Source organism: Diabrotica undecimpunctata, chromosome 2, assembly GCF_040954645.1.
Source record: "Diabrotica undecimpunctata isolate CICGRU chromosome 2, icDiaUnde3, whole genome shotgun sequence".
Classification (NCBI taxonomy): Eukaryota; Metazoa; Arthropoda; class Insecta; order Coleoptera; family Chrysomelidae; genus Diabrotica; species Diabrotica undecimpunctata.
In genome coordinates this window covers 144,594,845-144,620,416 of record NC_092804.1, presented here as the reverse complement: position 1 = coordinate 144,620,416, position 25,572 = coordinate 144,594,845, and the positions used below count along the sequence as shown (strand labels likewise).

At 32.7% G+C, this 25,572-nt stretch overlaps 2 protein-coding genes across 3 annotated transcripts in view; one reads left to right on the top strand and one right to left on the bottom strand.

Annotated features, from left to right (window-relative positions):
- The window catches only part of spn-E (tudor domain containing 9 protein spindle E), a 117,502-nt gene that overhangs the window by 69,044 nt on the left and 22,886 nt on the right, over positions 1 to 25,572 (bottom strand). For both annotated transcript variants that reach the window (XM_072523635.1, XM_072523636.1), the window contains exons 7-11: positions 24,934 to 25,309; positions 18,183 to 18,349; positions 17,788 to 17,958; positions 14,636 to 14,798; positions 12,948 to 13,075 (exon numbers count right to left, since the gene is read on the bottom strand). In XM_072523635.1, coding sequence (XP_072379736.1) covers positions 12,948 to 13,075; positions 14,636 to 14,798; positions 17,788 to 17,958; positions 18,183 to 18,349; positions 24,934 to 25,309 — 1,005 coding nt within the window. The remainder of the gene's footprint in view (positions 1 to 12,947; positions 13,076 to 14,635; positions 14,799 to 17,787; positions 17,959 to 18,182; positions 18,350 to 24,933; positions 25,310 to 25,572) is intronic.
- On the top strand, positions 6,332 to 10,324 carry LOC140434985 (cathepsin B-like). Its single transcript, XM_072523638.1, has 4 exons — positions 6,332 to 6,661; positions 8,462 to 8,662; positions 9,183 to 9,444; positions 10,119 to 10,324. Exons 1-4 carry the CDS (start codon positions 6,332 to 6,334, stop codon positions 10,322 to 10,324), a joined length of 999 nt encoding a protein of 332 aa, XP_072379739.1.

Here is a 25,572-nt window from a genome sequence, read left to right as displayed (position 1 = left end):
TTCTGTGCAATTCTATTTTCTTTATTGACAAGTCCCTTGTGTTGCTGCAATATGGAAATGACTATTGATTTATATTCTTCAGGGCAATTTAAAACTTTCATCATATCTTCTTCTTTATAAATAACATTATTCTTCATTATGTACTCATTATTCCTTGCTTCCAATTTTACGCACTCCGCCTCGTAGGCATCCATCTGCTTAAAATTTCCATTCCTTAAATATTCACTACAATAATTATTCTTTACATTCTTTTGGGACATTTCCCTATCATCAAAATACATTTCTTCTTCATAAACATCATTATTTTCTTTTAATAATATCCTATCAACTCTTATTCCTTCTTCCACCTCATCTTTCTGCATAAATTTAATTATTTGCCCTTCCAAAGTTACCATTTTTTCTTCAAAATCTATCTTTACTTTCTTCTTTTCCAATTCATCATTTCCCATTAATATATCAACACATAAATCCTTGACAATAAATCCTTGCATATTAATTTCTTTATTAAGAATATTAATTTTAAAATTGGCTAGTTTATCAATTTCACCCAACTTCTTATTATTTGCACCAATAATTTTAATTTTTGGAATCTTTATTATATCTGATAGTTTTAATGTATTAAAAATAAAATTCTCCGAGACTAAAGTACTTTCTGAACCAGTATCTATCATAATCTTAATCATTTTATTTTTGGCCAAAGCATTTATATAAATTAAATTAATAGATTCAATAATTTTCTCTTCATCTAAAGAAATAAATTCACAAGGTTTTTCATAATAGCAATGGCCTAACTTGTAATTCAGAAAGTTTACTGCACAAAATTTTGATTATTAGAATTGTCAGATTGTATCTGACCACTTGGATCTGATGTCCTATGTCTTTCCCTACTATGACTTCTACTCACATTTTCTTGCCTTGTACGATTTTGTTCCCTGTCTTCGCAGCTCCTATTCCTTCGAACACAATTTACCTGTCTGTTATAGTTAGGTCGCTCTGTATTTCTTCTATTGTTAAAATCTTGTCTATTATTATTAGTACTGTTATTAAAATGTTGTCTATTATAATTAGTATTATTATTAAAATTTTGTCTATTATAACTAGTATTATTATTAAAGTTCTGTCTATTTATATTACTGTTATTATTATTAAAATTTTGTAAATTATCACCATACCTATTATATGATTGTTTAAATTGTTGATTATCATTTTTATTATATTGAAAGTTATTATTGTTTTTTCTGTTGTTATTATTACTTGTCATATTGCCTCTTTGTATTCTTTGAATAAAATTAATAAAACTATCTATTGTTTGAATATTTTGTACAGTTACGGTTTGCACAACATCAGCATCAAAATGTCTAGATACATTTAAGACTGTTTCATCCTCTCTAAGTGGTGGTTCTAAATATTTTGCAACTGTTATCAATTTCAATGCATAATCTACCATATTTGATTTTAAATTTTGATTATACTTTCCAAAATATAGAATTTCTCTAAACTTTGCTTGCTCTAATTCACCCCAATAATAATTTAAAAATTTATTTTCAAATGTTTGAAAGTTATCTAAATCATTCTCAATACTAGCAAACCAAGTTGCTGCATTGTCATTTAATGTCATTCTAATATAATCTTTAATATCATTAATATTATTCACCAATCTTAATTTATGTTTTAAACTATTTATGTATACTCTAGGATGCAAATTTTTTATATTACCAGAGAATTTAATCCCAGTCTCATTTGTTAAATTTAAGTAAGGTCTCCCTATGTCTCTCATTTGTGAAATATCATCTATTCTCTGTTCCACATTTCTTATTTGATTACTATTTATTTGGATATTTTGTTGTATATCGTCTAATTTTTCTTCTGTGTTTCTCCTGTCTTCGTTAATTTTTACTTCTAAGTTACATTTCTGTAACTCTATTTTCTGTTCTATATCTATCTTATTATCTTGAATAATCCTCTTTACTTCTGTCCTCTCATTTTCTATCCTTTTCTTGTAGTCATTCCTTATATTTTTTATTTCATTTGCTACTTTTTTCTCTGCAGCTTCAAGTTTTTTATCCATTTGTTTTTCTATTTGTTTTACAATTTTATTATTATTATCTTCTATTTTCTTTTCTAATTTTCTATAATTCTCTTCTAATTTCTGTTCCATTTTTTTCATGTCTTCTTTGACTTCTTTTGAATTCTCTTCCAATTTTTTTATGTCTTCTTTGATTTCTTTTGAATTCTCTTCCATTTTTTTCGTATTCTCTTCCATTGTCTTGTTCATCTGCATCATTAATGACATCAAAGCTGCCATATTGACATTTTCCTCTCTTTCTGGATTCATTTCTGCAGTATCTTGTGGAGCTTGAACTAAACTCTCCTCTTGTATAGGTTGTGTTTCTACTTCCACATCTTCTTCATTCTTTTTGCTTCTTGTACCTTTCTTTCCTTGAGACATTTTGAGACTTTACTTGTTCAAATATAATTAATAATAAAATCTATTATTTTTCCTTTCTACTGATAATTAATTTAATTATATGAGAGCACTTATCTTCCCAAACTAATTCTTTTAAATAGAGAGCCCCACGTTGGGCGCCAAATTGTTATGATGTGTTTTTTGTTTGAATTATGAGCAATGAGTATTTTTAATATTATAATATATAGGGTTTTTATCGCGGTTCTCAAAGAATTAGCTTGTAAGTACTTTTTTAAATTATCTTTATTATAACTATTATGAAACACACATATATATCTAACCTAGTCAATGTAAATTTAAAATAAACTATCTTTAAACTGATATTCTTATAAAAACTAATTAAATTCTATAGACAATCTAAAATTTAAACAAACTATCTTCAAAATTGAAATTGTTATGACACTAACTAAATTATATTAACAAAATTTTGTACCTTTCTTTCACTGAATGCCTAAATGAACTGTTTTCAACTAAGTATATAGATTCTAATCACCACTGAATGTCTTCGTACTTCAGTTATCCTTGTTTTTTGTGAAATTACTTTTTCCAATTATCAGCTTCTACCAATTTAATATATAGTTTTCTTCACCAGCATGTATACACCACCAGCAAACAGCATTTATATTTATTCTTTTCAATATACCAATATCCAATTATTATAAGTTGATTTATACTAATCTCCAACCATAATATAATTTAATTTCTTCCAATATACTTTTTTTAATCTTCAATAATTATTTGTGTATAATTATAAATGTGCATTAAATTATATGCATAATTTTTAATCTTCATTTAACTCACTATATTAAACAATTTGACTATTTGTACCTGATTCACTGATTCCAAATAACTTTCATATTTCTTACTAAACTTTTCTGACTGACTTCTTGAAAATTTTGTACAATTTACTTCACTAACTAACTTTCATAATAAACTGCTTGACTTCTGACTAAAAACTTAAAAAACTTCTGAACAATTGACTTCACTAAGTAAATGTATCTATCTTCTAACTAACTTTCATGATAAAACTGCTAAAAACTGCCTCTTCTGAATAAAAACTGCCATCTTGAATCCAAATCACGGGTATTTATATCTTTCGGATATTCCAGAACCATCTCGTAATAGATCATGTTCCAATTTAGTTCTATTTAATACATGTCTGAATTTTCTGGAACAAACCATTTCGCAAACATGGCCATCTCCGGAGATCCAGAGAATTCCATTCTTTTCTATTAATAATTTTGTTTACATTTAGGCTTTTCAGATCAGAATATATAATTAAATTAGTAACTTAACATTCTAATTTAATAAAATACACATTTCAAACAATATATTATTATAACCCACTTATATTCGTAAATATTCTTAAACGTCACTTCAGAGTATAAATATCTGTCAAATTTCGAGAGTATTTTTGGTTGCCTAGGCACATGGCTCACTTAAATCTATCTACCACATTATAATTACTAAAATACAACTTTTTACACTTAATTATATGCTAATTTATTAAAAATACCCTCACATAAATATATTTTTATTAAATTCTCTAGTATATAACTTATTTAAAACAATCAAATATCTAATATTATGTATTATATAACTTATAAATTATTTTCTATAAACCCTAATTGTCACAATATATATATATATAAGGATTTCCACAGTTTTCACTGTATTCCTTCACTGAACCGTTTTCTCCAATTTTTCCTGTTTAGCCAGTCCCTTCCTGTAGGTTTCTTCTACTCATTGCTTCGGCCACTTCATCTCTGAAAGATCTTCGGGGTCTGCCTCTCTTTCTTCTTCCTATCGGGCTCCACTCTATTATTCTATTTATCCACCGATTTTGGTCTGTTCTTCTGACATGTCCGTACCAGGTTAACCTCTTCTGTTCGATGTAGTCTATTATGTCGGAGTTCATTCCCATTCTCCTCTTAATCTCCATGTTATTTATTCTTTCTCTTCTCGTTACTCTGCAGCTTCTCCTTAAGAATTCCATCTCTGTTGCTCTTATTTTGTTTTTGGTTTTCTTATTTATTGTCCAATTTTCACACCCATAAGTGAGGATACTTCTTGTCATGGTATTATATATTTTTTTCTTTGTTTTCATACTGATGTTCTTATCCCATAGTACCGGGTTCAATCTTCGTATGCAGTCTCTTGTTTGTCCTAGTCTATTTTTTATATGTTCCTCCGTTGTTCCTTTGTTTGATATTATGAAACCTAAATACTTATACTTGTCTGTTCCTTTGATTTGTTTACCTTCGTCTATTTCCAGCTGTTTTATTTCTGTATTCTCCGTTGTTAGGTATTCAGTTTTCTTTAGGTTTATTTCCATCCCATTCTTTGTATATTCCTGCTCCAGTTTTCTCATCATAAAACTGAGGTCATCCTCGTCTTGTGCGATCACTATTTGGTCGTCGGCAAAACTTAGCGTATATAGATATTCGTTCCTTACTGGTATACCCATTCCTTCGCACTTTCTTTTCCATGGTTTCAGGGTTTTTTCCAGGAATATTTTGAACAGGGTGGGGGATGTGGAGCAACCCTGTAGTAGTCCCTTTGTCGTCTTAAATGGACTGCATATTCTATTGCCCGTTTTGATAGCTACTTCGTTATTCTTGTAGAGTGCTTTTACCGCGTTTATTAATCTTCGTGGAACTTCGATGTCTTCCATTGCTTCCCATAGCTTGGTTCTAAATATTGAGTCATATGCCTTCTTAAGATCAACAAAAGCCAGATGAACGGATACATTTTTGGCCATTCTTTTTTCTATTAGTTGTTCGACCGTGTAAATGTGATCTAAGTATGCTTTCCCCGCTGTGAAACCTGCCTGGTCTTCTCCGATTTTATCTTGTATATATATTTCTAATTTTTCCTTTATAGTCTTTCCATACAGTCTGCCTATAGACGATATAATGCTGATTCCCCGATAGTTTTCGCATTTTTTTCTATTTCCTTTCTTGTATATTGATGTCATATATGCTTGGGTCCATTCTGCCGGTAAGTCTTCTCCATTGTTTGATTATAAATGTTCAAAAATAGTCACTTATAAACACAAAATATAATAATATAAAATAGTCACAAAAATATTTGACAAAAAATTATTATTTAAAAAAAATATGGTCTGTCTAAGAATGCATACAATAGGAAGTATCATAAAGTTTTTAAATATAATATCTCAGATTAACTCTTAAACGGCAAGTCCTAGATTCTTAAAACAGTTTCTTCTTAATCCAAGAAAGAACTCTTGCATTAAGGCCAATATGTCCAAAATAATAAAATATAAAATAATATATTATGGTTGAATGCTCGAATATATTATAAACTTTACAAATAAAAGGCAAATGTCGAGCACTGTTTTTATTAAATCTTTCTCAAGTACTTCGGCTCTCAGAGTATAAACATTAAATACATTTACACAAGAACTAACGCTAGACAAAGGACAAACAGTTTAAAACTTGTTTCGATGCTACATTGTGGACAACGGCAGGAGACAGAATCTCTGGCTTCTTTTTTTGATTAAAATGATGACGATTTCTGATAAAAGTTATCTGATTATGTCTCCTGCCGTTGCCCACAATGTAGCATCAAAACAATTTTGAAACTGTTTGTTCTTTGTCTAATGTTATTTTTTGTGCAAATGTATTTCATGTTTATAACATTCATTGACGTGCTGGATAGCAAACATTTTTAACGTAATGCTCCTGAAGATGCTCTGAGAGCGAAATTACTTGGGCAAAATTTAGTAAAAACTGTGCTCGATATCTGCCTTTAAATAAATAAATAAATATATAAAAGCGATATAAATCCGCTTTTAAATAACTAGTCGTTTTATGGTTTTCCTCTATTTTTTACAGATCAAAAATGAAGGCGGCACAAATTATTGCATTATTTATACCTGTTGTATTAAGTTCCAAAAGTAACAATATATGTTCAGAAGAGTTTCTAGACCTGTTAAATAATAAACAAAGCACATGGGTTGCCCATAGAAATTTTGATGAAAACACTTCAATCGAAGAGATAAAAAGATTACTAGGTGCAAAATTAAGGGATCCAAATTTAAGAAATGCTAGGGCATTTAAACACAGTGAAAATATTCAAGTTCCCGATTCTTTCGATGCGAGGAAACACTGGAAAGAGTGTTCAGATGTTATCAGCACAATTGCAGACCAATCGAGTTGTGGATCTTGCTGGGTAAGTCAGTTATTTAAATAACGAAATCAGTACCTCGAACATAATTTAAAATTTTTTGATTACATTTTTCCAATCAGTTTGTTATTAATTTACATGATATGCAAAATGCAATCAGTCCTTTCTTTTTAGCTGTCAAAATTTAGTTTGTATTATTTACACAGTAGGGTTTCTAATTGGCGTAATGACATGATATAAACCCTTTTTTTCTACCACTGTATAGATAAATATATAAACTGTAGAGCGAAGGTTGAGGAGGGAGATGTCGATAGGAGAACAGTTTGGGTTTATGCCAGGAAGGAGGACAACGGATGCCTCGTTTGCTTTGAGACAGTTGATAGAGAAATACGGCGAGAAGAAAAGAGAACTACATTTGGTATTTAAAGATCTTGAGAAGGCGTATGACGCAGTACATAGACAAGAGCTATGGAGATGTATGAGAGAGATGAGTTCCTGATAAGTACGTAAGGCTCGTGATATATATGAGGGAACTTATACCCAAGTAAGGACTTTTGTTGGATTAACCGAAATTTTTCACTGACGGTTGGTTTGCGTCAAGGCTCTTTAATGACTCCCTCCCTACCTGTTTAATCTTGTTATGGATGTACTGACAGAAAAGGTAAAGAAGGGAGCTTCTTGGTCAATACTTTTTGCGGATGATATCGTGCTAGTGAATGAGAGCAAAGAAATGTTAAAGGAACAGTTGGAGGGTTGGAGAACTACTATTGAAGAAGAATAACTTAAGGTTAGCAGGTCGAAAACGGAGTATATATGGTTGAGAGGAACAGCAATGGTTGAGGACATCGAATTGTTTGGGGAAAAACTAGGGCGAGTAGGAAAATTTAAATACCTTGGCTCCTAGATAACGGAAATTGGGACACTTGACCGAGAAATTGCCCAAAAAATACAGGCTAGTTGGTTCAACAAGAAACGAATGAGTGGGGCACTATGTGATCAAAAAAAAATTGGAGAAGGGCTGAAAGGAAAAATATACAAGAGGCATGCGTTGATGTACAGTGGTGAAGTGTATCATGTAAAGAAAGTTCAGGGAAAGAAGATGGAGGTAGCTGAAATAAAAATGTTACGGTGGATTTTGGGTAAGACTAGAAGGGACAAGATTAGTAACGAAGTGATTAGGGAAGAAGCTGGGGTGAGTATTGTCTCAAACAAGGTTCAAGAACAAAGACTCCAACGGTTTAGTCAAGTCAGACATAGAAATGGATGAGGCTGTTAGTAGTTGAGGAGAAAAAAGGGGTACAGGAAAACCGAGGGGAAGATGGAAGAACTGTGTGGCATAGGACTTTGAAAAAAAAAAGGTTTAAATGAAGAAGACACGATGGACAGAAATGAGTGGCGAAGAGAAGTAAGCTGAGAAAGAAAAAGAATGTTTATAATTGGCTTTTTTTTGGGCATTATAGCCGGGTTTACAATAATTTAAGTTTAAATGGTCGGTTCAATTTTCATATGTAACTAACTTGGTTTGGTTATTTTTTTTTACTAGATTCTAGATTTTGAATATTTCGATTTTTTACGGTTTCTGTTATGCAAAATAATACATTTTGTTTTATATATTTGGTTTCATTGTGTTATTAGCTCTCTAGTTGTTCCATTTCTCTAAGATCTTATTTAAAAAATGACAATCAAATAAATACTAAAAACTTTATAAAAAATTAAAATATCGCTCATGTAATCTTTTGAGAATTATAGTTTATAAGTAATAGCGTTTGAGAAAAATAAAATAATGTCGAACGACAATTCTAGATTCATTTATATGTGAAAGTTTAACAGAGTTTTTGATTAAAGGCTGTGGCTGCAGCTTCCGCAATGAGTGACAGACGATGTATCGCATCGAATGGAAAACTGAAAATTCCAGTTTCCGCTGAGGATCTAATGTCTTGTTGCTCTTCCTGTGGTAATGGGTGCCATGGAGGAGATCCACAACGTGCATGGGAATATTGGCAAGAGACAGGAATTTCTACAGGAGGTCTTTATGGCAGCAATCAGGTAAAATTTTAATTAAAAATTGCTTAAAATAATATAAAAGTATGTTTTAATTTGATACTTATTTTTTAGATAGTATTTTTCAAACAATATTTTTTACCGATTCAATACAATAACAAATATATATTTTATTAAATTTTCGAGCACTTTAAGAGAATAGTGACACATCATTTTAAATTTGTATTGGCTCTCCTAGGATTAGGAAAACCTCTTTCTCGTTCTCTTATTCCTAAATGTATATATTTTCATGCTATCTCTATTTTTCTCACTCCCCCTCCACCGTCATTCCGCCACTTTCTTTCTTTCTCTCTCTCTTTCTCCCTCTCTCTCTTTCTTTCTCTCTCTCTCCCTTTCTCTCTCTCTCTCTCTCTCTCTCTCTCTCTCTCTCGAAAATAGTAAGCATTTTTGTTTATATAAATCGCTGAATGAAATCTATTCCAACTCTTGTAATCTGAAGTACCGTCGGGCAAAAAGTATTAAAACTATGTTTTAATACGATATATTAAAAACTGTATTGTTCTAGGGTTGTAGACCGTATTCGTTGATGCCATGTGATCATTTAGCATACGATAGTAGAGTGCCATGCAGTAGTTTGCACTACGCCACGCCAAAATGCAAACACACATGTGACAATCCTGAACTCAATTATACATCAGAATTAACTTTTGCAGAAGGTTCAGTAAATTTATTTAATTCAGTTGAGGATATTAAAAAGGAAATATTAATGAATGGCCCAGTAGAAGCAGGTTTCACTGTGTATAAGGACTTCCCGTGTTACAAAACGGGTAGGTATTAATTAACATTTATAGAATCTGACTAAAAAAATAGCAACAATTATAATTTTAATCTTTTCTTTTTTGTTAAAATGATTTATAGAACTAGAAAGTTCTGAAGCTATTTTCTTGTACCAATGCAATTTACTATTCTGATTCGGAATAAGCCAGAATTTTACTTTGAAATGACTAGGACTAGGAGACTCGGAAGGCGACGTAGGACGCTAGAAACCGAAATATATACACACACACACGCATGCACGCACGCACGCACGCACACACATATATATATATATATATATATATATATATATATATATATATATATATATATATATATATATATATTGGGTACACTGAATAAATCGATTTATTTTAAATAAGATACTTGAAAGAGTATCCACAGATACCCAATAGTGATACCACTAGGAAAAAGTTTTAAAACAATGTGTGCCAGAAAGCATCCAGCGTGGTTTTTTAATCGCTAGTTAAAAATGAGTCTCGTTTTCTATTTAGCCTTACTCTCTATTTTTTTTTTACAATAAAATTACTTAATAAATAATAATGATAGTTTAATAAATAAAGTAGAATATAATTCTTACTAGTGTTGCTGTAGTGCAGTATCCTACCAAGAATAATAGTATTTAGTATTTTAAGCTATTTTCTAATAAAATAAATTATTTTAGGTGTTTATCAACACGTTGCTGGAAAATTTTTAGGAGAACATGCCGTCAGAGTTTTAGGTTGGGGAGAAGAGAATGGAGTCCCTTATTGGTTGGTTGCTAATTCATGGAACGAAAATTGGGGTGACCAGGGGCTGTTTAAAATATTGTTAGGAAAAAATGAAGTGGGCTTCGAGGATCAGATGCTTGCAGCGCTTCCGAAAATATAATTATATCAAATTGTTATTTGGTCAGTTTATCCCTTGTTTTAAATAATAATAAAAAAAATGTTACATCAAAACACGTGTTTTAATGATGTTGTTTTAAGTGGATTTCGTATGAAGATTGTGTATATATATATATATATATATATATATATATATATATATATATATATATATATATATATATATATATAGGTTTCTAGCGTCATACGTCGCCTTCCGAGTCCCAGTTCTAGTCATATCTTCCCATAGGTCTTCTTCCATATTCCTCTTCGGCATCTCTTTGTCGATACCCTCTCGCCAACTTCGTCTAGATCTTCCTCTTTTTCACCTTCCACGGGGTTTCCATTTTAAAATTCGTTTCGACAGTCGCTCTCCAGTCATTCTCTGTACATGGCGAAAACAGATTAATTGTTGTTTTAACATCGTCTGCTAATATATTTTTTGTACTAATGATTTCTCTTATGCGATCGTCTGTTATTCTTTCTCACACTGACGTTCCAGGAATTAATTTCGGTTATGTTAAGCAGTTTCTCTGTTGTATTCTTTATTTGCCACAATTCCGAGACATACGTAACTATACTTTTAATTATGGTATTGTAAATTCTTCTTTTGTTGTCCTTGTAAATCATTTGGTTCTTATATTTTTAGTTGTGAGATAGCTCTCCTACCCTGAGTATTCCTGTGTTATAGCTTCGTCTAATGTACCGTTGTTTGTAATTTGCAAACCTAGATTCTAGCTGTAGGTCCTGCTGTTCTCTTCCACTACACATGTATTTAGTTTTCTCCATAGTCATTTCTAAACCGCATTATATATATTCTTGTCTGAGTTTTCGTTTCGTATACTACAGATCATCATATTCTTGTGCCAACACTCTGATCATCTGCATAACACAGACTGTAAAGTTCGGAGTTATCCTGGGGGATATTTAATATCTGGCCTTTGTTCTTCCACGTTCTCAAGAACCTCTTTAGATATCTCGAAAACTGTGTAACTACCTTGCGTTATTCCATCGTTAACCTTTATTGTGGGCTTAGTATGAGGATACAGACTTTTAATTACTTCAATTATCGCAATATTTATATTGGTTTCTACAAGAGCTTTCCAAAGCTTTTGGTGCGGAACACTATCGTATGCTTTTTTAAGTTCACATAGAGTAGAGTAAATGAACTTCTTGATCAAAGTTGCCTTCTTCCCAACACTTGGGTTATACAGAAAATGTAGTTTGGCATGAACCATCCTGCTCTAAAGTCTGCCTGTTCTTCGACTTCCACATCTTTATACTCCTCTTCCACCCGTTAAAGCTTCTTTTTATGCTAAATTCTTTTATGCGATTAAACAAGTCCTGGCATACGATTAGTGTCAAACAAAAACGATTACTTTTCCTGATAGTGGCCTTCACCATCGAGAGTTAATTACTATAGCTATTAGTGTAAGACGTGAATGATGCTTCTTGAAAGATGGAGATTTGTTTATTTATGTCACAGATCAGTCTCAGGTGTGTGTTCTTATATCACTATTCATGTCAGTATTGTAGTCGAAAAAATGGAACTATTACTATAAAGGAACGTTCACAGTGACTTTCCATTTCAACTGGTGTTCCAATGGGAAAATGCACACAATGGAGAACACTGTTTTATGAAGGCTATTTTTACTGATGTGCGGCATTAACATTTACACGTTTCCGTTTTTGTTCATTTCTGGAATAGCTGTCGTATTGCGTTTCTAACTCATCGTAGAATTGGTCTTTCCTTCACTTTTCTTAAATCTAGTAACAAGTGACCATTTTCTGCTTTATTTTTTGTAAATTTTTAAACGTTATAAATTACTTTTTGCGTTTGATGATCTAGAACTTGTCGTTTTCACATATTTAGCATATTTATATCACAACGTTCCAAGCTTGCACAAAAGTAACCAGCAAGCTGTCCCAACTTTTCGAATTTTGTCACTGCGTACTCAGAACTCACGTCTCACTATCTTGGACTAGTGTAATACGTTTATAACCAACTGTGCTCATAGGATGCCGTACTTCAGTAAACCTGTTAGAACTATAACTTTAAACAATATTGATGTTTGTTTACAAATATTATATATTTATTTACATAATATATTATATATATATATATATATAATATATATATATATATATATATATATATATATATATATATATATATATATATTATATACAACAAAAAAACAAAATTTGTTTAATTTACTAATATTTGTATTTTGAGAACGATTTCCGAAGTGGAAATTGAAACGTCAATAAACTTACTTTAACCATTAATTGTGGCTTATTCCCATTTAAATAGTAATTATTACTTTAACATGCCACAAGAAAATAGCTTCAGAACAATATTACAAAATTAATTCTAGATTGTTAGGTAAAACCTGTACAAATTAATAATTAATATTTGGAATATATTGCTGAAAAATCTTTATGGTTATCTATAGTAAAATTGTTTTTGTATAAAACTTTGTAAGGACTTAATTCTCGAAAGTGGTCCACGAATATTCCCCGAATCCTATAACGTAAAATATCGCGAAAAGAGAATTACGTAGGAATCCTGTGAATTCATATAGGATCTAATAATCGTCTTGTGTCAATAAATTGTAAAGACTTACCTGATACAAATTGAGCAAAGCTATTAGGTCACTAAAGGAATCGTCAGCCCAAAGGAACAGTTTTTGGTAAGCAGCAAATCTTTTTTGAAACGGTATGGAAAAGATGTTTTGTATCGAGCAACCGGTAGCTAAAAATTAAAAGAGACTCTTGGTTAAATACATCGAGCAAAAAGACAAAAGAGGGAATGTAAAGGTAGTGGGGGCAAAAATATTGTTAGACAGGAAGTGCCATCTTGAGAGGCCACATTAAACAAGGAAAGAGAGACTCTTTCCTTGTTCAAGAAATCAAATTTAGTTGGGTTATGTTATTGCTGATGTTATTGTTTGTCCCAACTGTCACATGAAAGATTATTTGTATTTTCTATTGAAGTTTTTTAACAATTGTTTCATATTTTATACTATTATTGTTACTATTTAATTAAAACTTTATTATGTTCTAGTGTTAAAAAAAGTGTATTATGTATTAATATTATGTAATATTACTATTATATAATATAACAAATAAATAGATAAATTAGAACCCCTACACCACTGTATGATTATTGTGAAGTGTCATGAAATTTAAATTTGGCGCATTCGCATTTTCGGATATGTCCGCAATCAGAGGCCACTTTTTTGGTCTCCTTTTCATAACGATTAGATTCCCTCTTTTGTCTTTTTGCTCGATGGTTAAATACTATTTACTACGATAAAATATTAGAACAACGAAGAAAGAATTTATCTATTCTTGGAACAATATGATTATTAATATGATCAATACGATCAATATTCCGAATAAATCTGCTCATGAAAAGAAATCTAGATATAAACCAGGATGTCTACACATACTTTATTGATTTTGAAAAAGCTTTCGACAGGGTCCAACCTGACAAATTCATTAACATTCTAAAAACATTGCCATCCGTAACATCACAACAATAAAAATTTACATTGAAATCAGAAAGTATAAAAATTTACATTGAGATCAGAAAGTCAAAATATGAACAGAAGATCAACTGTCAGAAGGAATATATAATCTTAGGGGTCTGAGAAAGTGGTATTTATTGTCACCGCCGACATTTAACATACAGTAAGGCCATCTTCAAAGAGACTCTAAAAGATTGTAAAAATTGCATGATTATAAATGGAGAAATTATTATCAATCTGAGGTATGTGGATGAAGCGGTCGTATTTACTTTACAAACTTTGGCAGATATATAAAGACTGAACGAATACTGTCACAAATATATTAGAATGAACTTAAGGAAGACAAAATTCATGATTAGCACAAAACATCCACGAGACAACGAAATATTACATATCAACAATAATCAAATAGAAAGAGGTAAACAGGTACAAGTACTTAGGTACATGGATAACTTATAATGCAGAGCAAATTTAAGAGATTAAAAGTAGTGTACAAATTGCTAAAGCCAAATTTATAAATATGAAAAAAGGGTTATGTAATATAAATCTATGAAACAATTAGAGCTAAAAAAATAGAGGGATTTGAACGTTGGTGTTATCGGATGTAGTGAAACAGGTTAGAACTAGAGGTTGCATACACCAAGAATATAAATATATAATCGTTATTGATAATTATTTGACTTGTACATGTTTGGACCAATCTATTAAGGCGCTATTAAGACAGTAATCTAACAAGATACATATTGAAATGTATTCAGTACTCTGACATCAGTACAACTTACCCATTATAATAGCTTCCTGTAAACAGTTGAATAGATGTCCGAGGACTATTAGTTTGGATAGGTTTATATCAACTGGCAAAGATGCCATAACATGTCCTAAGAATGTAAGGTCACCATCGGCTACTTTGTATTCATTTCGGCAAGTTTGTAACAAAGCACCTGCCTACAAACAAGATGGCTTATTTTAAAAACTACAATATAATTACGATTATACACAAGTATAGTTAAAATGAATTTAAATATAGACATTCACTTATACCCAAGAATCCATTCTAAGAAGATATAGGACATCCTAGAACATTTTAATATGGTTTTTTGGCAATAAACGAATATACTTTACTTTATTTTCATTTCGTCACAACTGTACAAATTTAGTAACATTAGCAGTATACATAAATATAACTTTATAACCAAAGTACAACTACAAAAGGATTATTCGGAAATGACGATCTGCTTCCTAAAGGCGCAATTCCACTGAGGCGATATTCAGGCAACCTAATTGTGAGGCATGTGACATTATCACATACTTTCGTTCAAAGAAATACGAAGCGGCCAGAGAAAATTAAGTAAAAATGAAACTAAATCACGTAAGTATACCTATTTTAAATATATTTTTAAGTCGGGCAAAACCAAATCACAGCACAAACTTATGACAAAATCACTAGAAACTTCTCTTCTTCTTCAAGTTCCGCTCCTATCGGAGATTGGAAATCATTTTGGCAATTATAATTTTGTTGGTTACGCGCCTGAATAATTCAATTGAACTGCATCCAATCCATTCACGGAGATTGTGTAGCCACGAGATTTTACGTCTACCTACGCTTCTTCTGCCTTTGATTTTACCCTGCATTATATTCCTTAGTAGTTCGTATTTTTCACCTCTCATGATGTGCCCCAAGTATTCCAATTTCCTGATTTTTATGGAATTTAAAACTTCGCATTGTTTTCCTAGTTGTTGAGAACTTGTTCGTTTGTTTTGCGATCCTACCATGATATTTTCAAAATACGTCGGTAACACCACATTTCGAATGCTTCTAGGTTTTTAATGTTGGATTTTTTAAGTGTCCAAGCTTCAACCCCATACAAAAGGGTAGAGAAAATATAACATCGAGGCATTCTTATTCGGAGCGATATATTGATATCGCGATTACAAAAAAGTTTTCTCATTCTATTAAAAGTTGATCGTGCAATTTCAATGCGGCATCTTATTTCTTTTGTCTGATCAGTATCTTCTGTGATCCATGCTCCAAGGTATTTGTACGAAGATATTTGTTCAATTTCTGTATTATCTAGTACCAGCTTAACTTTGATGTTTTGTGCTTTTGTAAATACCATGAACTTGGTTTTCTTCAAATTTATTTTTAGTCCATAATCGTTGCAATATATATTTAGTTGTTCAGCAAGGTGTTGCAGTTCTTCTAGTGTTCCTGCGAGAAGGACGGTGCCGTCAGCATATCTTATGTTATTAAGTGGCTCACCGTTTATTATAAGGCCCTCACTGACCTCGCCAAGCGCTAATTCTGAGATGGCTTCACTGTATAAATTGAATAACAAGGGTGATAAAATACACCCTTGGCGGACCCCACGGCGAATCTGGATATCCTCGGTCAGTTCATTTTCAACTTTCACTTTTGCTGTTTGGTTCCAATAGAGGTTACGTATGATTCTAATGTCTCTACTGTCTATGTTTTTATTTAATACAATTTCTTTAATCCTATTATGCTGCACCCTGTCAAATGCCTTCTCAAAATCAATGAAACACTAGAAACTATCAGAAACCAAATTAAGTGCACATGTAGATACCAAACTATTCCCATATGCAAATACCTTCTTGAATAATCCTACCAATATAAGGGACCAAAAAACAGTTTAGTAAATGAAAAATTTTACAGAAAATCAGTTGAGCTAACGGAGACAGCAACAGCAATGCTCACCAAAATAACAAACGAGGAAGTTTCTGAAGCACTACAGAGATAAAGGAAGGTAAAGCAGTTGAACCAGATGATATCTCTGGGAAAGTATACTTTAAGAGAGAGACAGGAACAACTTGTCTAACATGTTAATTTAATAGAATTATGGAAACTACAGGGCCATAACACACATTTAGATATACCATGACAATATGAGAGAGAGAGAGTAAAAGAAAGACGGATACGTGAAGAATCCGAAATATCCAAAAATATGTTTGGATTTGTACAAGGCACATCAATAGCAGATGAATATTTTATTATAAGGTAGCTTGTTATTTTAAGGTATTTATACGGTAGCGGGTAGATACTTCTTTGCGATCCCGGCAGGGGATAGATCTACTTCAGGAATAGCACACCTACCCACGCGAGCTCATGGATTTCCCCAGCTTCCCATCCCCGGGGAAGCCATGTCCAAGCCCAAAGAATTCTTATCTCCATCCTTTCCTCCCTCCCCCCACTTCCAAACCAACTCGCCAACGCGCACTAACCAAGCGTGTCGTTTTAATGTCCTAAAACCCCAAAAGTTATTGAACGGCCATCAGTCTCCGGCAGCTACTACATAACGACCCTCAGTCTCCGGCAGCTCCAACACCCCCAGCCGCCAAGGTAGCGGTTGGAACATGTTTGGAGCAGAGGGTGCTAAGAATCCCCGGCAAAGTCAGGCTACCACAAAGAGCGACTAATGCATATTACTTCATACAATGCTAGAACTCTTACATCAGACCAGAAGATGATGGAACTGGAGGAAGAGCTGAAAACATAAAATGGAACATCATCGGCCTCAGTGAAATAAGACGAAGAGGAGAAGCGCAAATTACTCTTAAATCAGGACACGTATTTCATTTTAGAGGTGAAGACACTTCAAATGGTGAAGTAGGATTCATTATACATAGAAAGCACACACAAAATACAGTTGAGATTATCAGCATAAACCCCAGGATTGTAATATCATCTTTAAACTAAATGTAATATGGATCAATATTACAAAGTAATGGTGAAATATATGGAGATACGCTTAAATAAACGATACAAGATACAATACAATACTAGCGATACAATAGATACTTTAAACAAAAAAAAACCATTTAAGAAAAAATGTCAGGCGGTTGTGTCTTGAGCTGCGTAAACGTATGAAATAAATATGTTCGAAACGGCGTTTTATTCAAAAAAGTTAATAGATACCTCTTTAAGGCTAAGAATTGTCATTCTAATATTCTTCAGATTGGGTGGACTCAGAGCTAATGACAAGATTTGTTGAGGAGTATCATTTAATTCCAACATTTTTGCTTGTAAAACCACTCGTTCTAATGGGGCTCTTAATATGTCTGGTATACTGGTTGCCGCCATATTTTCCTAAAACAATATTTGATTAGCCTAGATAAGCAGGGTATTAGAAAAATATACCCCTTCTAATTAATCAATTAATCTAGAACAATTTTAATTAAAATTAACATTTCAAAAAAATATAAATTATTAGGAAATAGCTGACTGTATTTTTAGTTTTTGAATGATCTTTAAAAATATTGACATGAATGAACGCATGAAACATTGGAATAATAGCGGTGTTTTATACTTACCTCATAAAAATCACGAGGTACTAAACGATACACTCTTCCATCACCAATACGTCCAACTCGTCCTGCTCTTTGTTCACAATTGACTTGCGATGCCCATTCAAGTCTTAAACTCATATACTTCGTAATAGGATCGATCGTCATCCTTTTGGTCATGCAGAAGTCAATTACTAAAAGTTAAAAATTATATTTCAAAAAAAATGTTAAAAAACATATGTACAGCATTACCCCAGTCGTCAGGGACGAAAATTACACCGAAGCTCTAAAAATTATACGAACGAGCTGAATTTTGCCGAGAATGTCAATTTTGGGACCCCAAAAATGTGGTTGTACCGAAGAATACTCAAAATGCCATCGACCAGCAGAACCAGAAACGAAGAAATCCTTCAGAAAATAGGACGAACTCTATTAAATATCATTAAGAGACGTAAACTAGAATAGCTTGGACATAATGAGAAGATAGATAGAGCAGAAGAAACTGTGATGGTTTAGAAATTTGCGGCAGTGGAGAGGTTAAACAGCAGACCAATTGCTACACGTAGCTCAAGACCGAGATCAATATGAGAATATTAAGAATCACTAACAAAAATATACCTAAACCGAATAGAACCAAACTGTAAAATATTTCAAAATATTTATAATCAATTGTTAGAAATGGATTCATTATTATTATTTCAAGAATAGGGAGACTAGAATAGAGGAAATGTGGGAGACTACAAAAGAGCCGATAAATACAACAAATGAAAAAATTATTCCACAAAAGAATCAAAATAAAACAGGAAATAACTGGTTCGATGGACTTGTGAACTAATGAACTAATGCCTTAAGCGAAATAAAAGAAAGAATAAAACATTTGACACTGAAAAACCATAGTGATATCCTGAACCAACGTACTATCCGTTGCAAGATAATTCGGATGGAATTCCCCAAATAAAGAGACTGGACCGATATCAAGCACAAAATGACTACTACCTTAATGCTGTAACGAATAGTGACTCTTAGTTGTTCGTTACATTAGTTTTAATTTTAAATTATATTCAAAGTTTAAAGGTACTTTACTAAATGATACAAAGTAGGTGTAGCCAGGTATTTTATTCAGGTAAAAGGATAATCATCATATCATGATCATCAAGATATGGACAGTACTTTGTTTGAAAAGTGGTTTGAGCAGCAATTACTACCTAAATTAAAAAGAAATAGTGTTATTGTTTTGGATAATGCGCCGTATCATTGTAGACTAAAGATTAAAATTCCGAACACCAATTCAAACAAAACTAAAATTCAAGAGTTTTTATCAAAACATGACATATATTTTATGGATTCTTACAAAAAAAAACAACTTGTAGCACTATTAAAATTAGTTAAATGTGAAAAAAGTTATGTTATTGACAGGCTAGCTGAGAATTATGGCCATAAAGTATTTAGATTACCTCCTTACTATTGTGCACTGAATCCAATAGAATTGTTGTGACCTCAATTAAAAAGTAATATGAGGAAAAATAATAATTCTCCTAAATCATTTTCGACTGTTGTAGATTTAATTAAGACCGAATGTAATAATATTACAGCAGATAATTGGAAAAATGTATAGAGCATGTCAAAAAACTAGAAAAAAATACAGTTCCAAAACATTATAAATAGTACGTAAATTTGACGTTTCGATTTCCACTCCGGAAATCGTTCTGAAAAGATTATTTAAGAATTGTGTTAAAAATAATGTATAACCGCCAAAGTTGTTGAGTTGTCATTTCACAAAATTGAAAAATGTGAAAATTGATACACTTGACCACGGTGTATAGCCAACACTGTTATGCTTTGGTCTTCAGTAAGAACATGACACAACCAGCACATATTAGTATAAACGGCATTCAAATTGAAAAAGTATCAAGTTAAAAATACTTGAGAACTTCAATAAACGAAACTGGAGACCAAAACAATGAAATAAAAAGACGTATCGAAATTGCCAGGGCCACCTTCATAAAGATGAGGAAATTCTTCTGCAACAGAGATATAAGCATCCCTCTACGATTAAGAATGCTAAGGGGCTACGTATTTAACACGAAAGTTTCAAGATGTGGTGCTACCGTCGAATGCTGAAGATAAGTTGGGTTGAAAGAGTCACAAACTTTGAAGTAATGCGAAGGATAGGAAAAGACCCAGAAATTTTGTCAACGATCAAACGAAGAAAACTCGAATATTTGAGTCACCTGATGAGAGGACATAAATACGCATTACTTCAAAATATAATGCAAGGAAAAATAGAAGGAAAACGGAATCCAGGCCGGAGAAGAATGTCATGGTTGCGTAATTTGAGTGTGGTTTGGCTGTACCACTAATAACCTCTTTAGGTCAGCTGTAAACAAGGTCCGGATAGCCTTGATGATTTCCAATCTCCGATTGGCACAAGAAGAAGAAGTTATGCTTTGGGTGAAAAGATGTAAGGGTAGAGTTTTGCCGAATGGAACTTCAAATTCTGATTATTCTAAGTATTCTGCATTATTAACATATTTATGCTATAACCGTTTGCGTGTGAGAGAGTGTTCGTGTATTGTGTATGTGTGTTGCATATGTATTGTGTATGATTGAAGACGAGTGTCTCAGAGTTTCTTATATTGGCAACCAAAGCCTGCTGCATTCTGCTGATGAGTTTGCTACACATTTTCTTCATTGTGTAGGCTGAGGGCTGCTTCTTTGATTTTTCTCTTTTTCATGTCTGTTCCTTTCATGATTATTGATGCATCTTTTCACTGTACTCTATGTTTATTGTCCCAGGATTGATCTCTCTTGTGCGTTGTTAGGTTTGGTTTTGGACAGGATAGACCTGAGTGTATTGGTTGTTTTAAATGTTGTGATGTTGTACTTATTACCTATCCCTTTTAATTTTTCTGATAAACCCTTTACATATGTTTTTATTGTCAACACTGATACCTTTCTTGTGAGTGTTTCTGGTGTTTTGCTGTTTTCTTTTTCTATCTTGTGGAATTCCTTTTTTATAAATGACAATGGGTAGTCATTTTTTTTAAAACCTTTGTTAACAGGTTTTTTTTTCTTTTGGAAACGCCTTTTCATTAGAGCAGGTGTTTTGGGCGCCTTTGGTTTCATCATATATTGATTTAATTATTCATTTTGTGGTGTTTACGTTGTGATTTGAGTGGTAATTTAAATATTTGTTGGTGTGGGTTGGTTTTCCGTAAACTTTGGTTGCATATCGTGTATCCTCTCTTGTGATTAGGACATCCAGAAAAGGAAGAATAATATAACTCGTCAACAACTTTGGCGGTTATACATTCATTTTAATAATATTCTTAAATAATCTTTTTTTGGTTTAAATTTCCGGAAATCAAAACTTAAAATTAGTTAAAAATGTAATTATCATTACAATCAATTATGGCTTATTCCCATATAAACACAATATTTAACTTAGACAAACCACAAGAAAACAGTTTCAGAACCTTAATGAACACCAATGTCTATCAATAATAACGAAAACAAGAATGTTAAAAAAGAATAGAGAATTAGGCAAGATATTTGGACCTAGGAATAAACTAGGATAAGCAAGGTACATGATACTCCAAAATACAGATCAAAAAGAAGACGGTCAGTTCCGTATCACGTCCAACCAAGCAAGAAAATATAAATTCGAGAGAGAGGACCACTTCTTAATCTTAACCAACCGGGAGTTAGTAAGATCCAAACATGTATCGAGAAAAACAAAGATAAGTTATAACACGGGAATAACACCCACAGTGACATATGGTAATGAAGCATGTACAATGAAAATATCAGATGGAAGAAAAATGCTTAGAACTACATATTTATAGAGACAAAAACACAGTGGAAGGTTGAGTATGACGAACAAATAGAAGAGATGTATAATGAACCTATCATCAGCCGCTATATAAGGTCGAAAACAATTAGGTGGTACATGAAAATGGTGAAAATGATAGTGATGAAAATACATAATTAGAGGAAGCCAAAGATGGCCCTAAAACGGGGCCTAATCACGAAAAAAGAAAAGGACGAAAAAACAAAGATGGTTTAATAGCGTACCAGCAGATCTCAGAAAAAGAGTTTATGACTGGATAGAAAAAAACAGTGGTGATGAATGGATGAGAATAGCACAACAATTCAGCAGACAAGGAGAATGACTTATTGATATATGTTTTATTTATATTTTAGCCCTAGACCTACACTGATTGTTAAGCATTATAAATAAAAAATAGTAATAAAGTAGACTCCCTCTTAATCGGCCACCTCGGGACCAGAGCCTGACCGGTTGACCAAATGGCCGGTTAATCCGATGTGCAGGCATCTTCATGATAAAAATCAAGTGTACATACATACATATCATCATCATAAGTGGCTCGACAATCCGTTGTGGATCTTGGCCTGCTCATAAAGAAGTCGCCACTCCTGTCGATTCCTGGCAACTTCCCTCCATCTTCTAACCCCCAGAATCTGTAGGTCTTCTTCCACATCATCAATCCATCTCATTCGTGGTCGTCCTCTGGTTCTTGTGCCCTCTGGTTTTGAAAATGTTAATCTCTTCGTGTATTCGTGATCTGACATCCTAGCAATGTGTCCAGCCCATCTAAGTCTCTGCACTTTAACGAATTACACAATATCTGGATCGGTGTATAACTGATACAGTTCAAAGTTGTATCTTCGACGCCATAGCCCATTTTCATTTACGGCCACAAAAATCTTTCTAAGAATTTTTCTCTCAAAAATACCAAGAAGTCTTTTATCATTTTGAGATAAGATCCACGTTTCAGCCCTATATATCAAAACTGGTCTTATTAAGGTCCTGTATATATTAAGCTTTAGTGCACGTTTTATATTTTTATTTTTTAAATGTCTCTGGAGGCCGTGAACAGTTCTGTTTGCTATTGCTATGCGTCTTTTTATTTCGTCGCTTGTCGTGTTTGTTGCGTTTACTAGCGATCCAAAATATGTAAATTTTTTGACTTGCTCAAAGGTATGGTTGTTAATTTGAATTCTTTGTTGGATATTTCGAGGGTTTTTAGAAACCAACATATATTTGGTTTTTTCCTCGTTTACCACAAGTCCTAATTCACTTGCTGCGTCCGCAAGCCTTGTAAAACACTGCACCATGTCTCTCATACTTCTACCCACTATAACTATATCGTCAGCGAATGCGAGAATTTGCGTCGATCTATTAAAAATAGTTCCATTCATTCTAATATTTAATTGTCTGATTGCCTTTTCCAAGGCAATATTAAAGAGCAGACACGCCAACGCGTCCCCCTGTCTTAGACCATTATTAATGTCAAAGAAGGTAGAGTTTTCTCCTCCAATTCTAACGCATGAGCTTACGTTTTACATTGTTAGGTGGGTCAACTTAACTAACTTAGGTGGGATCCCAAAGTCTATCATTGCATTATATAATGCAGTTCTTTTCACACTGTCATAGGCTGCTTTGAAGTCAATGAAGAGATGACATACATACATATATCAAACACATATACAGGAGGGTGTATATTAATAAAGATCACGTAGTCTACAGTTGAAAAATACTATTTATTTTTATGTACATAAATACATATTTAAATATTTTACAAACTTGTTTTAAAAAAATCAGTAACTTTCTTCTGTTTCTTGACATTACGTGAATTTTTAGAAGATATATCTCTCCATTTTTTAAAAACCAGACGTCTATTGAAGATGACCCAGGTTGTTGTTCAATATAATTCAATGCCACCTCCATTGCAGCCTTTCCTTCGGTGTCGCCGATCTTTTCCTCTCCGTGAACATCATCATAATTATTCTCCTCATTTTCATAGGGCTCTCAATGAATTCGCCTCCGTCTATAATTTTGCTGTGTATACATAAAGCCTTTTCCCTTAGAATCGGGCCGCTAATAGGTGTGCCTCTTCGCCGTTCTTGAAGGAACCACAACCAAAGAGCTTAATCTACTATCTCTAACTCCCTTTCTTTTTTAGTGCATCTAGTTCTTAGATTTTTATCTGATTCCATTTGGGCGCAAAAATTCTCGATTGAACGCTGATCCCTCCACCAGTTATTCACTATACTTTTCCCCACATTCGACTCTGAACAAATTTTCTTTACCGACTCACCTTTGTCGATCCGTTTAAGCACACTTAGACGTTTTTCCATTGTCACAACCACACGTTTACGCTTCTCACTCATTTCCACACAAGTCGAATTCAATCCTCCTCGAAAGCAAAAACAGAACTGACAACCGGGAGCGAGCTCGTACGCAAAACAATAGGAAACCATAGGAAGGGGGAGTGGCAGGTTAATACGACGGCCGGTTAATGCGGGACCGGTTAAGAGGGAGTCTACTGTATTCAAATATAACAAATATCGTTAATATTTTGAACATCGAAGACATATACCTCTTTCTTATAAAGTTAATCAAGCTTTCTTTATTAAATAAGTACTTTTTATATTAATCAGTGACAAAAAGTTATCACTAATACCTTTTATTCAATATGGGGCATGCGGTCCATGTACAAGTTTACTTAAATCTGCTTTATTCATATATTATTCAAGTAGCTATCTAGAAAAATGCCTGATTTAAAAATATAGGTTTTAGTTAAAAACCCTTTGGCCCATTTTCTTACCATACCATGTATATTAATAACCTTTGTACATAGTAAAAATAGCTTTGAAGTTTACAATAGACAAAACGCACAAATTGTATCAATTTATCGGATTGCATATGTATATCTTTTTAACTACTATTTAAAAAAAAAACGAAAAAACATACCATAATACGAATCTGGTACTGTGATGGAACTCTCTGCAATATTAGTGGATAGAATTACTTTCCTGTATCCTTTTTTCGTCGGTAAGAAAGCTTTGGCAAGTTCGTCATTGGGTAGGGAGGAATGTAGAGGTATTATATCCCATTTTATACGATTGGTATTCTGCTTCTTGGCATGAGTTTCACAATTTTCACGAAGATATTTATGAGCCTCCTCGATCTCGTAAATACCGGGTAAAAATACCAAAATACTTCCGATTATAAGCTCATTGGTATATTTATCTTTAAAATCAAATCGATCAATGAATGATACTAAGCAAGTAAAAACTTTCCAAAGACCTTCTGAAATTTCTGGTTTATCTATATCGAAAGTTGGAAACTGCAAAAAAAATGTTATTTTAAATGTTAAATGTTTTTACAACTCCCATTTGTTTATTTTAATTATTTAAACTAATGTTATGGTAACTAACTGCTTTTTTTAGACGGAAACTGTTTATTATTTTTAATCTGAGCTCTTTAGTCAGTTCAGAGGTGTTAGTTAGTAAATTTTTTCAGGTTATAATCACCATGTTTGATACCCAACAAGAAAACTACTGATATATCGACTTCGTACCAGATAAACATATTATTGTAGTATAGTCG

What these genes read in the sequence shown, in the direction of transcription:
- LOC140434985 (XM_072523638.1), top strand. Translation starts at nt 6,332, where the DNA reads ATGAAGGCGGCACAAATTATTGCATTATTTATACCTGTTGTATTAAGT. An exon ending in CGAGTTGTGGATCTTGCTGG is followed by an intron (nt 6,662 to 8,461) that starts GTAAGTCAGTTA and finishes TTTTGATTAAAG; the next exon opens with GCTGTGGCTGCAGCTTCCGC. An exon ending in GTCTTTATGGCAGCAATCAG is followed by an intron (nt 8,663 to 9,182) that starts GTAAAATTTTAA and finishes GTATTGTTCTAG; the next exon opens with GGTTGTAGACCGTATTCGTT.